Here is a 20,421-nt window from a genome sequence, read left to right as displayed (position 1 = left end):
ATGACAGGTGGAAACGTTACAAAAATATATTTACAACTTGAAGTTTGTTTTTATTTTTCAGTTACAAAAAGGAGCAAAGTGGCTCTCATATACGTCGACCTCCATGGATATGACAACATTGAAGATTCACAGAGGATCAAAACGAAATTAAGTGCATGGTTATAAAAACTGAAATTGATTTAAATTAGTTTGACTCTTTAACAGCATTTCTCACTGTATTTGACGCTTTACTGGAGAACAACAGCATTACTTGTTTGCTTGATGAATTGTTGTAATAAAACTAAACTCAGTTTATCTTGAAGCAAACCTGTTGATCTATTAAGAATGACTTTCTGAACTAAGATTAAAGTCTAGAATAAAGAAAAATGGATGAACAGAGAGATCTGACAAAAATATATTTCTAACATTTACACCTGTATGAGAACAGCAGGCTGTAGACCTCTCTGACATGAGGAGGCATCACTAAATAAACCAAAACATCTCAAACACACATTTACAAAACATACACACGTGGGCGAGGCTCAAAAAACCTGTCGGGAAACATGTCAAAGTCACATTTCACCCAAAATCAAAGGACAGAGTTTATTTTAAGATCAGTAAATTGTTTTGCGTTTACATTTTTATGCATAAAGCCCTTTTTTATAAATGAATTACGGCTGTCAAAAGATTAATCACGATTAATTGCATACAAAATAAAAGTTTATGTTAGCATAATATATATTTGTGCGAGTATTATGTGTAATATTATGCTTATATAAATTCACACATGCACGTATACATTTAAGAAAAATGTGTATTTTTTATTTTCATATAATATAAAATATATCAATTTAAATAAATATATATACAAATGTAAATGTTTCTTAAATACATACATGCACGTGTGTGTATTTATATATACAAAATAATTACACACAGTGCGCACACGCATATTATGCAAACACAAAATTTATTTTGTATGCCATTAAATCGCAATTAATCTTTTGACAGCCCTAAAATATATGCATGTTTGACCATTAATAAAAACTAAATCTATTTCAGTGAAAATGTGCAATGAGACTAATAACAAGCCTAAAAAAAATAAATTAATTAATTTTCCCGAAACAATACAATTCCTCAATGTTTCCTTTTGATTTTGGGGTGAAAGCTGGACATGTTCGTATGACGTTCATCCACACACACTTCCTACTGTTCTTGTTTCTCTAGCGCAGTGCCCGTCACCAGCAACAAGTTACAGGCCATAAACTGGACGTTCAGTATATTACTAGTATTGCCCGTGTATTGTCCAATCAGCTCGCTGCTAGAGCCGTCAGACAGGGCAGTGCCATGCGAGTTCCGTATGTCCCACACCCGCACAGAATTATCCATAGACGCGGAGGCCACCAGACTACTGTCCGGGCTAAAGGAAAGGCTTGTGATGCTATCTGTGTGACCCCTAAGGTCTTTGAACAACGTGCCGGATGCGAGGTCCCACAGTTTCAGTTTCTGATCCTCTCCGGCCGACGCCAGGTATTTCCCGTTGGGCGAGAAGGCGAGCGATTGCACGGGCCCGCGGTGCCCGGTGAACAACCTGACGGACGCCCCCTGTTGCGTGCTCCACAGGCGCACCGTTTTGTCAGTGGAGCCGGTCGCCACGTAATTAGAGTTGGGGTGAAATTTGACGCAGTCGACATCGGAGAGGTGGCCGGCGTAGAGACGGAGCGGGTACGTGCGGGCGAAGCTCCAGAGGCGAGCGGTGCGGTCTTGAGATGCCGTGGAGAAGTACATGCTGCAGGGACTGACGTCCACGTCCCAAACGGGGTAGGCATGGCCATGGTACAGGACTGTGTTGGTAAAGCTGTTCAGATCCCAGAAGCGCACGGTGGAGTCCTCTGAACAGGACAGCAGACCGGAGCCGTCGGTGAGGAAGGCTGTGCGGTAGACGGGACCGCTGTGAGCACGCAGGGTCTTAATTTCACTGCCTGAGGTGTACTCATCGTCTGCCTGATGAGAAATGGTCAATTACACATGAGCTTTGTTAAACACACTGAGTCAGGTATAGAATATAATTACTTAATAATAGACGGATATTTAAATGGACATTATAATCTCCTCCATAATACAGTTTTCAGAGATTTGTATCTAGGTAAAGAACAAGCTATTTCCTTTCAAATTATAGGCTTTTATTTTATAGCATTTATGACTAGGCCTAGGCATTTCTAGGCCTCTAGCGATGTAAAGTTCTTACTACCAACCATTATTTTGATAAATAGATGGCCCTGCTCTAAACTGAGCCACTTTTGCTTAAACCTTCCAACTAGCCAATCAAAGCAATGCTTTCATAGCACTACAGTAATCCAAAGATTAAGCCGTCACTCACCTCTTCCTCAAGCAGGTCACATGCGAGTCGTATTTTAGACACATCAGTCCTGTGAGGCCCCGCCTTCAGTTTCCGTGCCCGTAAACTCCACAGTTTCACGGCCGAGTTATCAAAGCCAGCGGCAAGCAGGCGGCTGTCCGCCGAAACCTCCGCCGTATTGAGCAGTTGGTCCGTGTGCTGGAACGCGTAGAAGCAGACGGTGGTGAGTGAAGGCGGACCCTCTCGCACGCGCTTTATACAGTCCTGCAAGGCATCCAACGCGGCCTCATTTTGAGGTAACCCAGTGGTGACGTCCACAGGCTCCGCCCCCTCCGTCCCATCCACCGCAGTGTAGGTGGCAGACGAAGAGGTTGTGTTTCCCGCTCCGAGCCCAGCCCCATACAGCTGGTAGTCTGTTCGGCGCACCGCTGTAACTTCAACCTGGAAACATTTTTGACATTTGAAATCATGGTAGGGAAGTTTATCAATATTAAAATGCTTTTGACTACGGTACGATGTCTGGTCACCTTGCAGGTCTTTATGGAGATTAAGAGCCTTTTAAAGATAAGTAATCAAACTACAGATCATTTTTACATGATTTTGAAAAGTGGGTTTATAAAAAATGGATACCACAATAACAATAAGTTGGTCACAATAAAAAACAAATACCAGGATGTGATTTTCTCTTCATCCAACAGTGCTTTCTAGTCTTTCTGGTGAACAGTGAGCATGGCACCGAATGATTGGGTGTGCCATCTGGACTACGACTAAATAATGGGCTATTAGACTACTGTAAACTTGGTTATAGTGCTACAATTCAGGTCAAAGGCTCTTTGTTCAAGGTTATTTTGAAATGATGTACCAGTCAGTCAGCTGGGTAACATTACTCATACCTGTATATGTGTGCTGAGCACCCAGCAGATGGCGCTGTTATCTTCACTCTGCATGTAGCGCAGCAGGTAGCTGTAAGCTTGATCTGTCAGGTGAACCACATACTTATGATCCAGGAGGGAACACAGCTTTGGGTTTGAGGTCACATCCTGTTACAAGAAACAGGACATTTAGCATGCAAGTCACAAACAGAGATCTACGGTAAATTTACATTTTTAAGAGTATCAATTGCGACGCAGTGACTGACCTGCAAAGAGAAGACTCCTCGCAGCAAATCCACGATGGCTTTCTGCTCAGGGTCTTGCTGGAAGAGCGAATGGAAACGACCGTAAAACGAGTCTACCGCCCCCTTCAGGCCACAGCGTGCCATGTTCAAGTGCAGGTAGAGAAAGAGTGGAAATAATACCCCACTCACCTCCTTTGTACATGATGCGTCTGCATCTACGACAGAATAAAGTTGTTAAAACTGAGATCAATGCAGCCAAACGTGCAGAAGAACGAGACACGGATGCAGCTCTTACCTTGCAGAAAGGAGCGCAGTTTGGAGAACTGGGACTCGTACTGCTGTGGGTCTGATTGACAGGGGGCTGCGGACACCACATTTGTACAGCTGGACTCTGTCTGAACTGCACATGAGAGAGATAGATATGCATTATTATTACTATTGCTTCAGGGGTAATGATCCAAACAAATCTCTGACCAGTAGTGATACTGGTGTGCAACGTCATCATGAATATTATCTCAAATCACAAGTTAGGCTTGTACTAATTTAAAATATGAACACTGCGATATAAAAGTGATGTTTACCTGTCAGACTAGCAGCCATCTCCTCAGCGGACTGGGAGAGTTTGGCTCCCTTCAGAGACCCATCTGTGTCTGTGTACTGCCTCCTTTTCAGGTACTGGGACACAGCATGCTGGATCTGTTCGGTCCGGACGCGCTTCATCTCCTGCAGAGAACATATATTTTAACGCTTATGTAATCACATGTATGAATTTAACCCCAATCCCTCACCACCTCATAACCCTGAAAGCAGTCTATATAGCATTTAGGGCAACTTTATAGCTGAACTTGTTTGAATAGTTTGAACATTCGAATTGATTCAATTTCTGAGTAACATACGTGTCTAAACATTTGATTCAATTTTTGAGTAATGTAAGTGTTTGAACATTTTATATAATTTCTGGGCATTATAACACTGTTCAAACATTGAATAAGTTTATTTTTTGCGCATTACAGACGAAACAAATAAAGCAAGCTGACGAATCATGAAATAGGTGGACTCATCTTTTATCTTTTGGTCTGAGCTGTAAAATACACTAAACAGAATAAATATAAGGCTGGCTGGGATCTACAGATGCAGATTTAAGCGCGGCCTCAAGCACTGATCGCTCATCATCTTTACACTCCGATCACAATTCACTGATGCCTAGAGCTGTTTATCAGGTTAATAAAGCTAGTTAACACTTACTGCATAATCTGTACGTGACAGGCCGAGAGAAAGGCGCTCTTTGAGCCATAAAATATGTTTAGGAGAAACCCGCTTCTTCACTCCATCTGTCTCCCTCCACTCACATCTTCTTCTTCTGCGCTTATTGAGATCATGAGGCGCTGACATCACACGCGCGGCACAGCGACATCTAGCGCACCGAGTGACTCACTGCAGGCTGTCAAAACAACTGCAAAACAGTACATTTTATTTTTGAAAAATGTAATTTTTAGTGAGCTTAATAGATTTTGTCTTTGCACAACCTGCTATTTAATTGTACTGTAAATACACTGCAAAAAGAAATGATATATAACAGTCAATATTTAAGTATGTATTTATGTAAGTTATATAGTACATCACATAATTATCTGTGCTGATCTAAGAGTTATGTTAAATATTTTAGCTTTAAAACTACTTTTACAGCCACGGATATTTAAAAAATACTACATTTCCCAGCGTACTCATGTGAACGCGTCCACCAATCATACGACGCGGTTACGTTTGAATGACGCGCATAGTGTGCGTCAGGTTGCAGTGAGAGCGCGGAAAAGGGGATTTCAAGTATTTTCGGGTTTCATCGGTTCTGAATGACTATTTGTCCGGTGTAAACAGACTGTCGGTCCAGTATGTTTTCTCCCCGCGGCACCCCGAGCTCAGGCCGCCGACAGACGCCCCGAAGCGCCGTTCGGAAGAGTTTGAGCGCGGCACAGCCGGGACTGTTCTCACCACGCCGTTCGGCAGCCAGGTAAAACCATACTGAGTAAAATTGACACATTAATATTTGTATATACTAAGATATGGCATGCACTGTAAAGTACCACGGTAACACCAGTCTTTTCTCATATCAAGTTTTTGTTTGTGATATTATAGTAGTGTTATTTTTTCCTCAGGTTTATAGGTTATAAAAGATGCACCAATTACATTTTTTGATATGATTATTCAGACTGATATCTGCCGATACCAATACTAGTTTGGTGGTTATATTAACTTATATTAACATTTTTGAATAATGACCAATAATATTGAACTAATATTTGTTTACATTTTCTATATACGGAGCTCAAATTCATTGCATTTTCCTGTTCTCTTTTGATTGACAGGATATATCGGCCATGACTATCGGCTGTTTAAACTAGCGTCTATATAAAATTTGCTTTTGTCAAACAATAACACTTATTGACCGATGTGTCAGTGCATATCTACTAGTCATAGGGTCTTGAAATTAAACTATCTATCTAATTTAAGACTTTATTACATGTCATTGCTTTAACTTAAGTAATTCAATAAATAATAATGAGGATCATAATACTTTTACAATAGTAATTTTTTGACAAATCCCTTTGCTGTTTTTTCTTACCGAAATAATGTATTATTATTTATTTAATTTTATATTAGTGATATTAATATTAGTTTATTATAAATGATTAATTGTAATTACTTTATTGACATAAATACGTTTTGAAGTGTTGATTTTATTGTTTTTTATTTAGACGGTTTCAGCTGTAACAACATAAACAAGCGGCTGCCGTGGTCCGCACGTAACTTCCGGTAAACTTCGCTAAAAAATAAATAACAACAAAGTTCTTTAAATGCAGTTTATTTATATAACAAGCAAAAAAACAACACAGCTTACATAGGAAAACAAAACATGTATTATTTTCGACAAGACATTTGTTCAAGAGATCAGTTTGGCAACTAGTCAGACCATTAAAAAAAAGAAACCAGAAGTAAAGTTCGGATCCAGACGTGTATCGCGTCAGCGTACGTGCGTCCGATGAAGCCATCTATACTTTTTGTATATTTTAGAAAGTGTCCATAATTACCTAAACTAAGACAATAATAATTTATATATAATATATTTAGTTTTATGACTCTACATTTAACCACATGTAAAATAATTATATTTATATTTTAAATAAAAACAGCTTCTATAATTAATTACATCAGACAGGTTTTTCTTTTGAGCAAAATTTATTTTATTTTAATTTTCGCATATTTATAAGGAAGAAACAACGTTATGGATGTGACTTTTTTCTGTTATGTATATGACAAGCATGAAAGGTGAATACTTGACTATGGAACCCCGCAGGGATGATGTATTTTGTTGGCTAACCCGGAAGTTAGCGTTACACTGGTTCTCTCGCCATAAAACCCATTAATTGTTCCCATAGACTTATGGATTTTTGCAAAAAAAACCTCTACTGTTTAACAAAAGTTTATGACACTTACACGTTTTGTCCAACAAGTTAATTCTCACAGATAAACACAACTAAAGTCTAAATGCGTTTACTAGAAATAAAAACAAACTTAGACTTCAAAATTCATAAAAGTTGTGTTCATCTGTGAAGATTTTCTTGTTGGACAAAACGTGTGTGTGTCATAAACTTTTGTTAAACACAGAGCTTATTTTTTGTGACAGTCCAAAATAAATGGTCTTTTTAGCAAGGGAGCTACTGACTTCCAAGGTTGGCCCTGTCATCCCTGCGGCACTTTCTTGGTCTTTAGTTTTCTGTAGCTGATGTCTGACATCCATTGGTCTGCTTTCAGAGCGTCCTCTCGAGTGCAGAGTCATGCCGCTGTGGATTCGAGAAATTTTGATGTTCAGACGTTCGGATCATCTCTGCCTGTCAAAGTCATGGAAGCGCTCACCATGGCCGATGGTACAGATAAGTATTTTACACCATATATAAAGGCTGTCTTTCAAAACCCAAACATGCAGTCTAAGGGGGCAGTTAATTTGGTTTCGAGACACAGGGTTGGTTAAGGGTTTAATTATATGACATTGTGTTGCAGTGGATGATCAGATCTCAGTAAAGGTTGAAGAGTCAGGTTGGGCGTGGATGGTTTGTGGAGAGAGGTTGATCATATGGAAAGTATCTCAGACCGCTGTGGCGAAGGTGAGGAAGAGACACAATCGCTTGTTTTGATGTATTAGCTGCTGAGATTGTGTAACTGTGTTTGTCCCCTCGTTGTCGTCGTAGCTGTCGGTGTGCAAGGAACTCCAGTTGCCTTCCAGTGAGTTTGCATACAGCGCCGATCTCATTTCCATAAATTCTTCCAGTTCTTTGAAGACGGCACCCATACAGGTGAGCTCTTTCTTTCGGTAGAGAGAAGAAATACGATTGGCCGCATTTCTAATCTGTTGTATATCCTTTTGCAGTCCATCTGTGCGTTGGTTGTGTCTCCAGATGGTTCAGCTCGTTTCTGGCCCAGTCTGGCTCATGAAGGGACGTACACTGAGACGTCTATGGACCTGGGTGGAAACCTGTGCAACTACGTAGCATCCATTAAGGTGGGACAGTCGCACTTAATGAGCTTTTCTTTATACAGTTATGTTTAGAGATATTTATTTGTCTTCTTCCTTCAACCAGGGTGGTAATTTCCTCGTGTCGTCGTTCCGCGGCCAGGTGCTCCGGGTCATTCCGGATTCATCCGGTAAACTGTACCAGAGGCCCGCGCAGCAGGGTCAGAGAATACTATCAGGAATTGGCCGCAGAGTTTCCAGCCTGTTCGGCATCCGCGGAGCCCCGTCAGACCTCACGGTTAGAACCGTCCTCCGTTCTCACTGTGATATGAGGTTTGATGTGTTCCGATGCTGACGGATGTCTCTCCTCTCAGGTGTTCAGCGTGTTGTGGATGAAAGAGTCCGGCTGGCTGTATACTCTCAGCTCTTGTGGGATCAATAAGTGGGAGGTGTATGAGAACTATGAACAGCAGGTTTTGAACTTGAGCATCAATCAGAACATCGCAGACAGCATCGCCGATGCCATCTGGGTCAGAATTACATGCAAGCTTAACACATTTTTATAACCAACAAATCCGTTATATGTTGTCTGATCAACTGGCTGGTTTTGGATATTGAAGTTTAAGCATTATTAAAATACATTTTGGTGAACGACTAGTCCTGACCCATCTTCATCTAACACTGTGTTTGATCTCCTTCATCTTTTGTAGGACTCAGAAAGCAACTACTCTGAGATCAAGAAAGGAGTCAAAGTGGCTTATCTGGACATGCAGCTCAGCGAGTAAGTGTTTGATGATGTTGAATATTATATTCATATTTGTGTAAATACAAATGTTTTAAGTGTTCCTGTGGCTCAAACGTCATTAGTGCGTTGTGTCTGCCAAGGCCATGTATTCGATCCCAGGACTACATACTTATTAAATAAATAGTTAAATTAAATATGAAATTAAATAAATGCATGCATGTAAATATAATACACAGCTTGTGTATCACACATAGATTGTAAAAAAAAGATGGACGACGCGTCGTCGCCTCCCACCATTGTAATGAATTGAAGCCAAAAATGTCCAACCACGGTCGCCGCCATGTTACGTAAAAACGTTGGTTTGGAGCCAAGGCATGCGCAGAAGGAATCGTCGCGGTATCAAACTTCCGCCCAAACCCTCGCTCGACCAATTCAACCACGCCAATCATAACGACACGCCCCGTTTCTATAGCATCAAATTACAAGCTAAAATGAAACTTACCACAATAATGAAACCTTGAACATATATCAGCGTGATAACAACTACTTGAAAGGACCAAAACCATCTTTCGGAAACTTTTATTGGAAGTGTAAATATTTTCTTTATTTAGAGCAGAGTCCCATTGGTTTGCATGGAGAGGGTGGGGTTTATGACTTGTACTGCAGCCAGCCACCAGGGGGCGATCAAAGAGCCAGAGGCTTCACTTTTCAAGGCTTATGAGGCACACCCGGTATCACAGTTGTGTGATTGGTCAGCTGTAGCTTGTGTCTGATTGGCTATCACTGTATGTCTCTGCAGAGCAGGATTGGTGGTGCTGGCAGCAGCGTGGCATCCTGCCGACACGCCATGCCTGGCATATTTCTGCCTGGTCACTCTTGCAGAAACCACAGCCCCCAGCCCAGACCAGCTCTCTGTGGAGGTTACAAAGTACAACCCGCCCTTCCAGGTACATCAGATGCCTTATTCGAGAAGGACTAATATTTTTAATGCATCGGTAAACAATAACATGTATTTTTATTTGTGTGGTAGAATGAGGAGGAGCTACAGAAGACTCGTTTGATTTTGCCTGTGGTGTCCAGTCCTGCTGCATATCTCTATAATGAGGAGATGGTGTACGCCTGCAGCACCGGTGCTGGACGTGGAGGTCCTCCAGAAGAGAAGATTTCTTTTAGCCTTCCAGGTATGTAATGTGATGTCAGTAAACCCAAACTTACTTAAGCCCTTTTCACACAGATTTTCCGTAAGATACACGGGACAGGCATCCTGGAATTTTACGGGACCGCTTGATATTTTATTCATTCACACTGCCAAGTTTACACGGCATCTGATGGTCCCGGAAAGACACGTGACATGTTGAAAGTCCCGCCCTCTCTTCTACGCAGCGTCTGAAGTTTGCATATTATTTATTATTTCTCTCTCCAGAAACAACTCGCGTGCATTTTTGTTTATGATAAGACTACAAAGGAGCGCGTGAATGCACAGTTCTATTCTGGTGAATGATCTCAGCTTCAGAGTGGATATTTGACAAGCTCCCTGATTTCTGCTTTGATACAGTTTTCAGACATTTCTCATCGTGATTGTTTATATGCATTTAAAACCCGCATTTTGAGGAGCTGAACAATATATCTCGTTGGGATGACATGCGGGTATTTTCGTTTATTATAGCTCAAATGAGCACGTGACGCGATATTCTTTTATGCTGCTGAATGATCTCCGTTTCAACGCAGTAAGTAACGAGCTAACTTACCTGATATCCGCTTCAGTCTAGTATGCTGACATTTCTCGTAGTGAATGTTGTAAATCCCTGATTTGAAAGAGTTGAACCAACTTCATGTTGCCATGACACGCGCGTCCTCACTACGGCACGTGCGTCATTGTTTATGCGTCTCATATATCATTTCCTGATAACTGCTTCAATCTAGTTTGCAACATTTCTCGTGGTGAATGTTTATATACATGTTAGTTTGCAACATTTCTCGTTGTGAATGTTTATATACATGTTATCTCTCGTTGTAAGGAGCTGAACCATAACTTGTGTTGTGATGATGACGCGCGCGTCCTCACTTCGACACGCCCTTTATGGCATTCTTGTTCACACAGAGGGTTACCCGCGTATCTTACTAGGTCCTCTTTCCGGCAACGATCCCAGAAGATTAACGGAACGAGTTTTTGTTCACACAGACGCTTGTCTGGCAATTTTACGGGTATTTTCTGGGACCAGAGGTCTGTGTGAATGAGGTTTTAGTGGTTTGGAATCCTGGTAGCTTTCATAACAACCAGCATTATTGCTGTGTAGTGCATCATCCAAATCCGTCATTCTTTACAAAAGTTTTATTAAATTTTTTTTAAATGCACGACTTGGAAATAATAACGAAGAAAAAGCAACGAAAAAGAATCCAGAATATATGAGAACTCCTTTAAGGCTATATTTACACAACAACGATGTAGTTAGAAATAGAAACGTTTGCCCTTTGCATTGTTGACAAATTTCACAGGCACAGGACAATGCTGTCAAAAAGATTTATGTTCATACGGATCTGTGAAAATGACTAAATCCGCTGTATCACATGTGTCAGGCCAGTAGATGGCGATGTTACCTTGTAAAGAAACACATTTTTCTACACAGCGATAAAAAACAATCAAGACAAGTTACTACAAGTGACCCTGGACTATAAAATGCCAAAATTTTGCAACGTTAATTGGATAAGCATTAATAAACTCAGTATCTTGAGCAGCACAAACACAATATTGTAAGTCACCATTGTTGTTTTGGTTAAACTCGCACATGCCTATAGGCTAAATAACATATGCGCATGCCGTCACTCCCGTTTACGTGTTTGCGCAGCAATGACAAGCTGAAACCTGTCTTCAAAGGTTTGCGTTTTCAGTACCCCAAAACCCCATTGTTGTATAAACGAACAGCCAAACAGTTTATTGTTAAAATGTATTTTTCCGTTTATGGTTAAAAACTTTGTCTTGTAAACAGCTCCTTAAAGGAATAGTCTACTCATTTTCAATATTAAAATATGTTATTACCTTAACTAAGAAGAGTTGATACATCCCTCTATCATCTGTGTGCGTGCACGTAAGCGCTGGGGCGCGCTGCGATGCTTCGATAGCATTTAGCTTAGCCCCATTCATTCAATGGTACCATTTAGATATAAAGTTAGAAGTGACCAAACACATCAACGTTTTTCCTATTTAAGACGAGTAGTTATACGAGCAAGTTTGGTGGTACAAAATAAAACGTAGCGCTTTTTTAAGCGGATTTAAAAGAGGAACTATATTTTATGGCGTAATAGCACTTTTGGGAGTACTTCGACTCGGCGCAGTAACACCCTCCCTCTCCCATTATGAGAGTGAGAAGGGGAGCGGACTTTTCAGGCGAGTTGAAGTACTCCCAAAAGTGCTGTTCCGCCATACAATATAGTTCCTCTATTAAATCCGCTTAGAAAAGCGCTACGTTTTATTTTGTACCACCAAACTTGCTCGTATAACTACTCGTCTTAAATAGGAAAAACGTTGTTGTGTTTGGTCACTTCTAACTTTATATCTAAATGGTACAATTGAATGAATGGGGCTAAGCTAAATGCTATCGAAGCATCGCAGCGCGCTCCAGCGCTTACGTGCACGCACACAGATGATAGAGGGATGTATCAACTCTTCTTAGTTAAGGTAATAACATATTTTAATATTGAAAATGTGTAGACTATTCCTTTAACTCTTTCCCCGCCATTGCTGAGTTATTTTATTAATTATGAGAAAACGATTCCCTGCCAATGATGAGTTTTTATTTCTATCCATATCCTCGTTATTATCCACTAGGTGGCGCTCTTACACAAGGTATAGAACACTAAAGTATCCATGGATTCAAAAACAGTTAAAAAATTGAAATTTTTTTTTGGAAGGCATTAAACTTTCGTGAAAATCATAAAAAAATGCTGGCGCAGGCAACTAAAAAATACTGGCAGGAAAAGAGTTTAAAAAAACTGGTTGATAAAATAATAAAATTGAAAATGGTTGATAAAATATTTTTAAAAATAATTTTTACAAATTCTAGGCAAAGGGTGAAGATTTATTTTGCATTTGTAACTCAAAAGTTTTGATAAATTACTATTACTTTAAAATGTAGAAAAAAACATTACAATTAACTGACCCTAGTTTTTTGAACAGTAGTTTATATAAATTTACATTTAGGGGTGTACGCTAAGGCATTTTTTCCTGCGACCAGCATATGTTTTCAGTTGTTTCCAATAGAAGCATCGCGCTTTTAGAAAATTGCAGTAGCTGGCAGTTTTTGTCCACGCTCAGCATTTTTCCGCATTCAGTTGAAAAATTTTCAACTTTAGGTAAAACACTCAACTCGATGTCACTTTTCACTCAGCCGTCCAATCAGAGTGGATGAGGGGTGGGGCAAATAACACAACAACCAACCGGCATATCGTACAACGACAGATAAACAAAACAGAAGTATCATAGCAACCAAAGCGCTCAGCTGAAACGCCAGCAAGGGCCCACAGTTGGAGTCTGTCTGGTGTTTCAGACACGTACACGCCCCCTTTGAGATCCCTTTTGAATGATCTAATTCTGTGTATAAAATCCCACCATTCAGTTTTCCTCTTTGAATATCCAGAACAATATCCAGACCATGCTTGTGAATTTCATTCATTTTGACGTTTAAGTTTATCATTGGTCTGTCTGTACCTTGTGTGTGGTCTATGTTAAAGTCGTTTGTTTTTGTTGTGCAGGTGATCGTATCTGTGGTGCTGGAGTGTGCGAGGGTCTACCTGTGTTTTTCTCTCAAAACAATGGACTTGTTGTGGTGACAGCACGTGAGAGCGCTTCCCTCCTGCCCGAAAACATGGAGGAATCACTCTGCACATCAGTGGCTGGACCCGAGGTCTGTCATGAGTTTACCTAGAGGGTGTTACTTAAAATGTTACTTACTAAGCTTTAAGAAACAAATTTCTTATGTTATGAGCATCACAACAAAGGTTATTAAATGCAGACTTAAACTAGACATGTTTTTTTCCTGTGGTTTTTTTTTTTTTTTTTGCAGGGCACTACATTAGAGACCCCCCCTAAAATAGATACGGTGGCCAATGAGGACAAAACTAAACTGCTCAAACAAGCTTTCCTGCAGTTTTGCCGGTCAGTGATCCACCAAATCTTAACGATTTCTTTTCTGTTTATGGTGTTGTGCTTTACATACATGTTGTGACTGCATCTTATGAAGAGTATGTCCTGTGTTTTTCTCTGTAGTCATGATCTGATCGGTGCTCAGAGCATGGTGGATAACCTCTTTCCGATCGATGGGGAAGGAAGTGCGGAACTGGATGAGGTTGTGACCCAGATTGATCTGGATCTTGTGGATGACTATCCCGCGTGTGACCCCCGCTGGGCAGAGTCTGTACCCGACGGTGAGATTAGGAGAGAAAACTAAATTTTGTATAATTTGTTAGGCTGGAATTTGTAATGGTTATAGGCTAACTAGCAATTAATTTTTCCACCTATACTGATAGCTGATAATTCAGTGCTTATATTAACTTGCATTAACTAAATTCTGAAGATTAAACCAGTAATATTGAACATTAAAATGATTAATGTTTCTTTATATTTTCTATACACAGAGCTCCAATTCACTGCATTTCCCTGTTATGGCTATATCAGCCATTACTATCGGTTGTTTTTAAACTATCGGCCGATGGCGCTAAAAATTGCTTTTATCGACCGATACCGATTTTTGGCCGATATATCGGTGTATTTCTATTGGACATGTGTATGCAACACCATAATTTCAGCGTGGCATAGATGACATCATGACATTTAGCTTATACCATTACTTTAAAGGCCAATGTAGATCCAGTAGACATGCTAGATATAAACTATACTGAAAAATCATCTTTACTTACAGTCAGCAATAAACCAAATGAAATTTTTTTTACAATATGAAAAAAACCTTCATAATTTGAAGTGTGTTTTGTCCTCTAGAGGGCGCTGGGTTTACGCTGACGTCTCTGATCCTGCTGCATCAGTTGGAGGATAAGATGAAAGCTCACCGCTGCCTCATGGACTTCCTGCTGCAGGTTCCTCAATGTTACAAAGCAATTTTTTGCATTTCAATGAGAAGATCTCCCATACTTGATGTGTAGTATTTGTCCGTTTGCTCCTCAGACGGGTCTTCTAGATCGCCTCACCTCCGCCACGGTGCGCTCGACTCCAATGGCGACCCGACTCTTGCTGTGCGAACACGCAGAGAAGCTTTCAGCCGCCATTGTGCTGAAGAACCATCACGCCAAACATCCAGAGCTGGTGAACGCGGCCATCCTGTCCACCTTGAAGAAGAACAACACAGAAATCCCTGCCAACTTAACTCCTGCTGATGTTTTCTTCAGAGAGGTGTGAAATTTCAGGTTTCTTCAAGTGGTAGAGCATCGCGTTGCAGTCGAGTCCGAGTCAAGACTAGAGATCGGCCTCGATTCAACACTCGATCACTGGTCATGGTCTCGAGTTGGACTCGATTACAACATTGATCAAAAGTTATTGGTTCGCTTCTTAGGGAACACACATACTGATTAAATGTAAACAATGAATGCACTCCAAGTCGCTTTGGATAAAAGCGTCTGCCAGATGTGTAAATGTAACTGAATTTCTGGCTGATGTTTCTCGTATCTTTCTTCAGGTGTCTCAGATATCCTCGATCTTTGAGTGTCTGTTGGATGAAGAGGAAAACGGTTTAAAAGAGAATCCTGATGAATCTGTGCAGTGGGCTGAAGTTGTGCTCAGTGTCAATGACATCATCAGGGTGTGTAGTCCCATATGTACTTCGGGCACATCTGTGTTAGTTAATAACTTTTTTATTATTAATCGCCATTGGTAGCACTCCAGTGTGTTCATTTGAAGCAAAGGCATAACTTAAATGTCTTCGAGTCTCATTCTTGTCTTTGTAAATCACGTTTCTCTCTTCCGAGTTTATAAAATCAATCATTAACATGTGTTGTAGGATATGCTTCAAGCTGCAACACAGTACAGAGAGACCAAAGCATCTCTATACAGAGCCCCAGAGAGCTCCGGTCCTGAACCCGAATACATCCCATGGACAGGTAGATGTTCTCCAGACCAACACAACACCGTCAAATGAATGAAGTAAATCAGTTTGCTCATTACATCTCTCCAACTCCTCAGCCTCAGGTGGAGTGGGTGGAGTTCGGACGGCGATCACACGCCAGCACGAGTTGATCATCCGGGCGGCGTATCCTTACGCAGATGCCAGACTACGCAATGTGCTGAGCGAGCAGCTGGTGGCGCTGCTGGACTCTCTGTTGAGCGGTTACGTGGCTCAAATGACGTCCCTCCGACGCGCCGCACAGCAGGAACGATATGACGCTCTGGAGCACGAGTACTCCCAGAAACGCACAGAGCTTCTTGCACCTCTGCGTGAGTTGACGACACTGAAATGGAGTCGTTTTTGGTTTATATGATTATTTGTTTGTTGAGTGAAAGATGAGCAAATACGTTACCCCGTCTGTGAAATCTAGGCTAAAGTCTCATAATCTAATTATGAGATTGAGTGCGTGATTGGTTTTACATTGATTTCAGTCAATGACATGGCTTACTCATGCGATATTTAAAGGTATCATGGTTAGCGTATTTTCCGGACTATGAGGCGCACTTTTTTTATAGTTTGGCGGGTCCTGCGACTTCTAGTCAGGTGCGACTTATACGTCAAAATTAATTCATATGAACCGAGAAAAACCAGTACTGTGTATTTCTGTAATTCAATGGATTCAGAGATGTGGATTTTTGAACTTGATATGGCTTGTCGTGTTAATTTAGCCTATTCAGGCTCCAGGTATGTTCTGTATGCTATTGTGTATCTTGTAATAACTGTTAATGTTACTTTAACATTTACAGACACCTATTCGGCCTGCTTTTCTGTGCTGTTGTTTAGTTTATTAACTTGCCTTTCCAGATTAAATATCTCTTCTTCGGCTTGGATTTTGTGAAATAATTTTCTAAATAAACGCGACATCCAGTGCGACATATATATTTTTTTCATCTTCAAAACGCATTTTTGACGTACGTCACCGCATGTGTATGAGTCAAATTAACTTTTTTTTTTTTATTCTCACAGTGGAGTTAGGTCAACATCAGTGGGTTGCAGCACTGGCGGAGAAATACTGCGACTTTGACATATTAGTGCAGCTGTGTGAGCGGACAGATAACCAGAGTCGACTGCAACACTACATGGTCAAATTTGCAGATCAGGTAACAAACCGATCCAGCACGCAAGCCATGGCTTTAATGTGCTTGAACAAAGTGTGTGACAATTAAAATGAATTAAATATGAAATGGAAACATTTACCCATAATCCTCTGTGTTTGCTGTAGAACTTTGCCGACTTCTTGTTCCGCTGGTATATGGAGAAAGGCAAGAGAGGGAAGCTGCTGTCTCAGCCAGTAGCAACTCACCATCAGCTGGCCAGCTTCCTGCAGGCTCACAATCATCTCAGCTGGCTACATGACATACATGTGCAAGACTACCAGAGAGTAAGAGCACTTGTTTTAACATAAAATCATCTTGCATTATGTACACAACATTCTGTGATAATCTTAATATCTTTATTATTAACTGAGTAAGATTATGTCATAGATTGAAATCAAACTTTTTTATCATTAGATTATGAGACTGTAATACTCTCTTGTCTTCATAACAGGCCCATCGCACTCTGTACGATCAAGCCCTTACGGAGACGAGATACTTCACTAAAAAGAAGACCCTGATGGCCCTCAGTAAACTCACAGCTCTCGCGTCAGACATGCCTGAAGCCGTACACCACAGACAGATCAACGGTTTGTCCTCTCTTTGTTTCTGTACTGAGATTTGAATAATTTATCTGAGGCGTGTCATTCGGTTAATCACAGAGTCTAGTTAGTTTTTTTAGGTTGACGCGAATTTACGTTCACAGTTAAATGCACGGCCTTACAAAGTGTAGTTGATTTGACTCGTACGTGTACGCAGACGTTTGACGCATGTGTATTGCGACAAAATGCAATGCGTCTCCCGTACGTGGACCCTTGTGTATGCGTAAAAAAGGGGGCCATACTTATTTGTACATGCTGTTACTATACAAATCACAACTTATGAATAGGAAAATGTTGGTGTTATTTTGTCACTTATTGGGAGCAGTATACTAGCTGGAGCCATTTACTTCCAGTCTTTGTGCTAAGCTAGGCTAACGGTGGGTGCGTCAGACAGAGTTACGGCATGCACTGAGATGATAAAAGTATGTATGGACTTATCTAACTCTGAAGTCGGCGTGTTCCTTTAAGACCAGAGTATAGAAAGGTTTTTTATGTGTACGCGAACGCACAGCCTTTCAAAGTGTAGTTTATTTGACTCGTAAGTGTACAAAGATGTTTGACGCAAGCTTATTGCGACAAAATGCAATTATTTATATAAATCTAATTTGTTCTTTGTAGATATAGTGGAGCAGGAAAGATTTCTGCTTCATCAAGAGACTCTGCCTAAACAACTGCTGGATGAGAAACAGCTGAATCCAGATACGATGCCTTTGCTGACTCCTCATAACCTCATTAATGTAAGCAAGCACATGCACACTAGGACTGAGACGTATGAGTATACAATCATATTGCCGTTGCTAGTGGCATTCTTTAGGAGAATACATTTACTTGAGTCTTAGGCAAAAATCTCAAAACCGTTAAATATTACAAATCTGATTTGATGAATTGTGTTTAAAGGAACTGCTTGGCTAATATGCACATTTTTTTTCCCTTCATTTATCTTCATCTTTAGCTGTATATCTGCGATGAGAACCGCGGAGCCAACGAGTACGACTTTAAGAAGGCTCTTGATCTGATTGAATACATTGAAGAGGTATATGAATTTGAAACGTCTATGGTGTTATTGTATAAATCATTTACTCAGCTGTGTATAATATATTTATTCATCATCCTTGTGTCTGTAGGAGGACGTTGATATTGAGGCCCTGAAGCGAGAGATCTTCAGTAAGGCCTTGACGAAGGATTGGAAAGAGAGGTGAGCATCGAAAAACATCCCTGTTTAATGCTTTGATGTTTTGCTTTACTTTTCGTGAATGATGATTGCACTCCGGTCTGTTATTGTGGAGACATTTGCACGGTCATAAACATGAAACAAAACGTGATTGGTTGCTTTACTTGTCAATCATACGGCCTCTTGGGTGGTCCTTGTCCATTAAGCTCCCAGACTAAAGTGAGTCTGCTAATGCTAATGTAACCTTATTAATGTAATGTGAATGTACTTACTACTTCTACACAATAAAGATGCACATAATTCATTTAAAGTTTAAAACGTACTATTAAATGGTCTTGTCAGTGCAATATAGAGATAAGTGTGGATTGTTTTATTAGTTACTTGGTTATAATGGAAATGGGTTGATTGGTTGGTTGGTGTGTCCTGCAGTTGGTCGTCTTCAGATGATAATGATGACCCACTGGAAGCAGCCAGAGACAGCACTTTTGTAAAGATCCTGCAGAAACTCATTCAGGAAGGTACAACATCTCTTTCTGTTATATAACACACACACACACACACGACTATTCTTAGTTTTTTTGAGAATCTCAAGACTTCAGACATGATCTTTTGTAAGATATGTCGATATGTCTAAACACGGTATTTTATTTAAAGCACTAATATAGTTATTTAAAACCAACCATTGATTGACATGTCTTGTGTGCAAACACAGGTGTTTCTCTACAGTCGTACCTGCCTGATGTGAAGGATCTCCTACAGCAAGAAGAGCTAGAAAATCTTAAATCAAAGCCGTATTTTGAGTTCCTCCTGCGAGCCAATTATGAGCACTACCTTAAAGCTCAGATATGAAATCACTTCCTGTATTTCAGTTTCTTTGTTAATATCAATAAATGTTTTTGTACTGCATGATAAAATACTTGAGGTGACATTTAAATTTCTGAATACATTTTTGTATTTCTCTAATCGTAAAGACTATTCGTTATTTTTAAGCAGGTTTGAGTTTAAAAAAGAGAAAATTTGATATGGTCGCCTACACTTAAAAATCTACAAATGTCACTAGCTGGGTTTCCATTCAAATGTGAAACAAATATTTTTTTAAATTCGCAAAAAAAGAAAATTATGTGTGTTTCCATCAAGTTGTTAGACTTAATGGCAGTGGTATTGGTAATCTAGTAACCAACAGTAAATAAAAAGGCACGCTTAGAAAATAGAAACAGGACTACTTTAGTTACGATTGGGCAAGTTATTAATTTATTAGCATTGCAGCTTGTATTTGCCAAACTAAATGCTATGCAAAGAAGAAGCAATGCAGACTTTTGGATGCAGGCTCTAGCAGCAAGGGCATTACGGCGACGTCGAGCTGATACAGCTAGACGATCAGTTACGTGGGTGTAATGTTTGCTACGTCAGAATTTTTTCGGCAAATGAGTTTCAATCTCCAATAATTTGCATTAACACAAGTCAAAAACTACCTCAAGCGAGCGTAAAAACTTTTTCTGAATTGAGGGGTTTTATTCTAAATTTGGCATTTCCATCACTCGTTTCTTACAGTATGCGGTAGTTCAGTGTGATGGAAAGCCAGCTACTGTGCTAATAAAATATCTAAGCACACTTTAAGGAAAAAATACAAGCGCACTTTATGAGCATAACATTAAAAAACTGCTTTAAAATCGAGACT

The 20,421-nt window shown here is 40.2% G+C and overlaps 2 protein-coding genes across 2 annotated transcripts; one reads left to right on the top strand and one right to left on the bottom strand.

Moving 5' to 3' along the window:
• Window positions 1-11: 11 nt before the first annotated feature.
• Window positions 12-17,208, bottom strand: taf5l (TAF5-like RNA polymerase II, p300/CBP-associated factor (PCAF)-associated factor). The gene is made up of 8 exons (XM_065295168.2): window positions 17,074-17,208; window positions 4,701-4,908; window positions 4,037-4,178; window positions 3,751-3,855; window positions 3,477-3,670; window positions 3,232-3,378; window positions 2,360-2,779; window positions 12-1,983 (listed from the first exon to the last, which is right to left on the bottom strand). The coding sequence occupies exons 2-8, from the start codon at window positions 4,845-4,847 to the stop codon at window positions 1,186-1,188; spliced, it is 1,953 nt and encodes a 650-aa protein (XP_065151240.2). The 5' UTR covers window positions 4,848-4,908; window positions 17,074-17,208; the 3' UTR covers window positions 12-1,185.
• nup133 (nucleoporin 133) lies at window positions 5,208-19,732 on the top strand. Its single transcript, XM_065295165.2, has 26 exons — window positions 5,208-5,463; window positions 7,266-7,378; window positions 7,512-7,615; window positions 7,700-7,804; window positions 7,879-8,010; window positions 8,090-8,260; window positions 8,337-8,492; window positions 8,673-8,743; window positions 9,507-9,654; window positions 9,738-9,888; window positions 13,457-13,608; window positions 13,768-13,859; window positions 13,971-14,128; window positions 14,700-14,794; window positions 14,883-15,107; window positions 15,391-15,513; window positions 15,712-15,811; window positions 15,894-16,145; window positions 16,843-16,976; window positions 17,099-17,257; window positions 17,425-17,560; window positions 18,191-18,309; window positions 18,525-18,605; window positions 18,697-18,767; window positions 19,173-19,261; window positions 19,456-19,732. Exons 1-26 carry the CDS (start codon window positions 5,345-5,347, stop codon window positions 19,590-19,592), a joined length of 3,393 nt encoding a protein of 1,130 aa, XP_065151237.2. The 5' UTR covers window positions 5,208-5,344; the 3' UTR covers window positions 19,593-19,732.
• Window positions 19,733-20,421: the final 689 nt, after the last annotated feature.

This window comes from Paramisgurnus dabryanus, chromosome 4 (genome assembly GCF_030506205.2).
Source record: "Paramisgurnus dabryanus chromosome 4, PD_genome_1.1, whole genome shotgun sequence".
NCBI lineage: Eukaryota > Metazoa > Chordata > Actinopteri > Cypriniformes > Cobitidae > Paramisgurnus > Paramisgurnus dabryanus.
The sequence above is the reverse complement of the archived record's forward strand: the minus strand, read 5'-3'. Positions and strand labels throughout refer to the sequence as shown.

What these genes read in the sequence shown, in the direction of transcription:
- taf5l (XM_065295168.2), bottom strand. Translation starts at nt 4,847, where the DNA reads ATGTCAGCGCCTCATGATCTCAATAAGCGCAGAAGAAGAAGATGTGAG. An exon ending in TGTCACGTACAGATTATGCA is followed by an intron (nt 4,179 to 4,700) that starts GTAAGTGTTAAC and finishes TGTTCTCTGCAG; the next exon opens with GAGATGAAGCGCGTCCGGAC. An exon ending in ACTGCGCTCCTTTCTGCAAG is followed by an intron (nt 3,671 to 3,750) that starts GTAAGAGCTGCA and finishes ATTCTGTCGTAG; the next exon opens with ATGCAGACGCATCATGTACA.
- nup133 (XM_065295165.2), top strand. Translation starts at nt 5,345, where the DNA reads ATGTTTTCTCCCCGCGGCACCCCGAGCTCAGGCCGCCGACAGACGCCC. An exon ending in CTCAGACCGCTGTGGCGAAG is followed by an intron (nt 7,616 to 7,699) that starts GTGAGGAAGAGA and finishes TTGTCGTCGTAG; the next exon opens with CTGTCGGTGTGCAAGGAACT. An exon ending in GTGTCAATGACATCATCAGG is followed by an intron (nt 15,514 to 15,711) that starts GTGTGTAGTCCC and finishes CATGTGTTGTAG; the next exon opens with GATATGCTTCAAGCTGCAAC.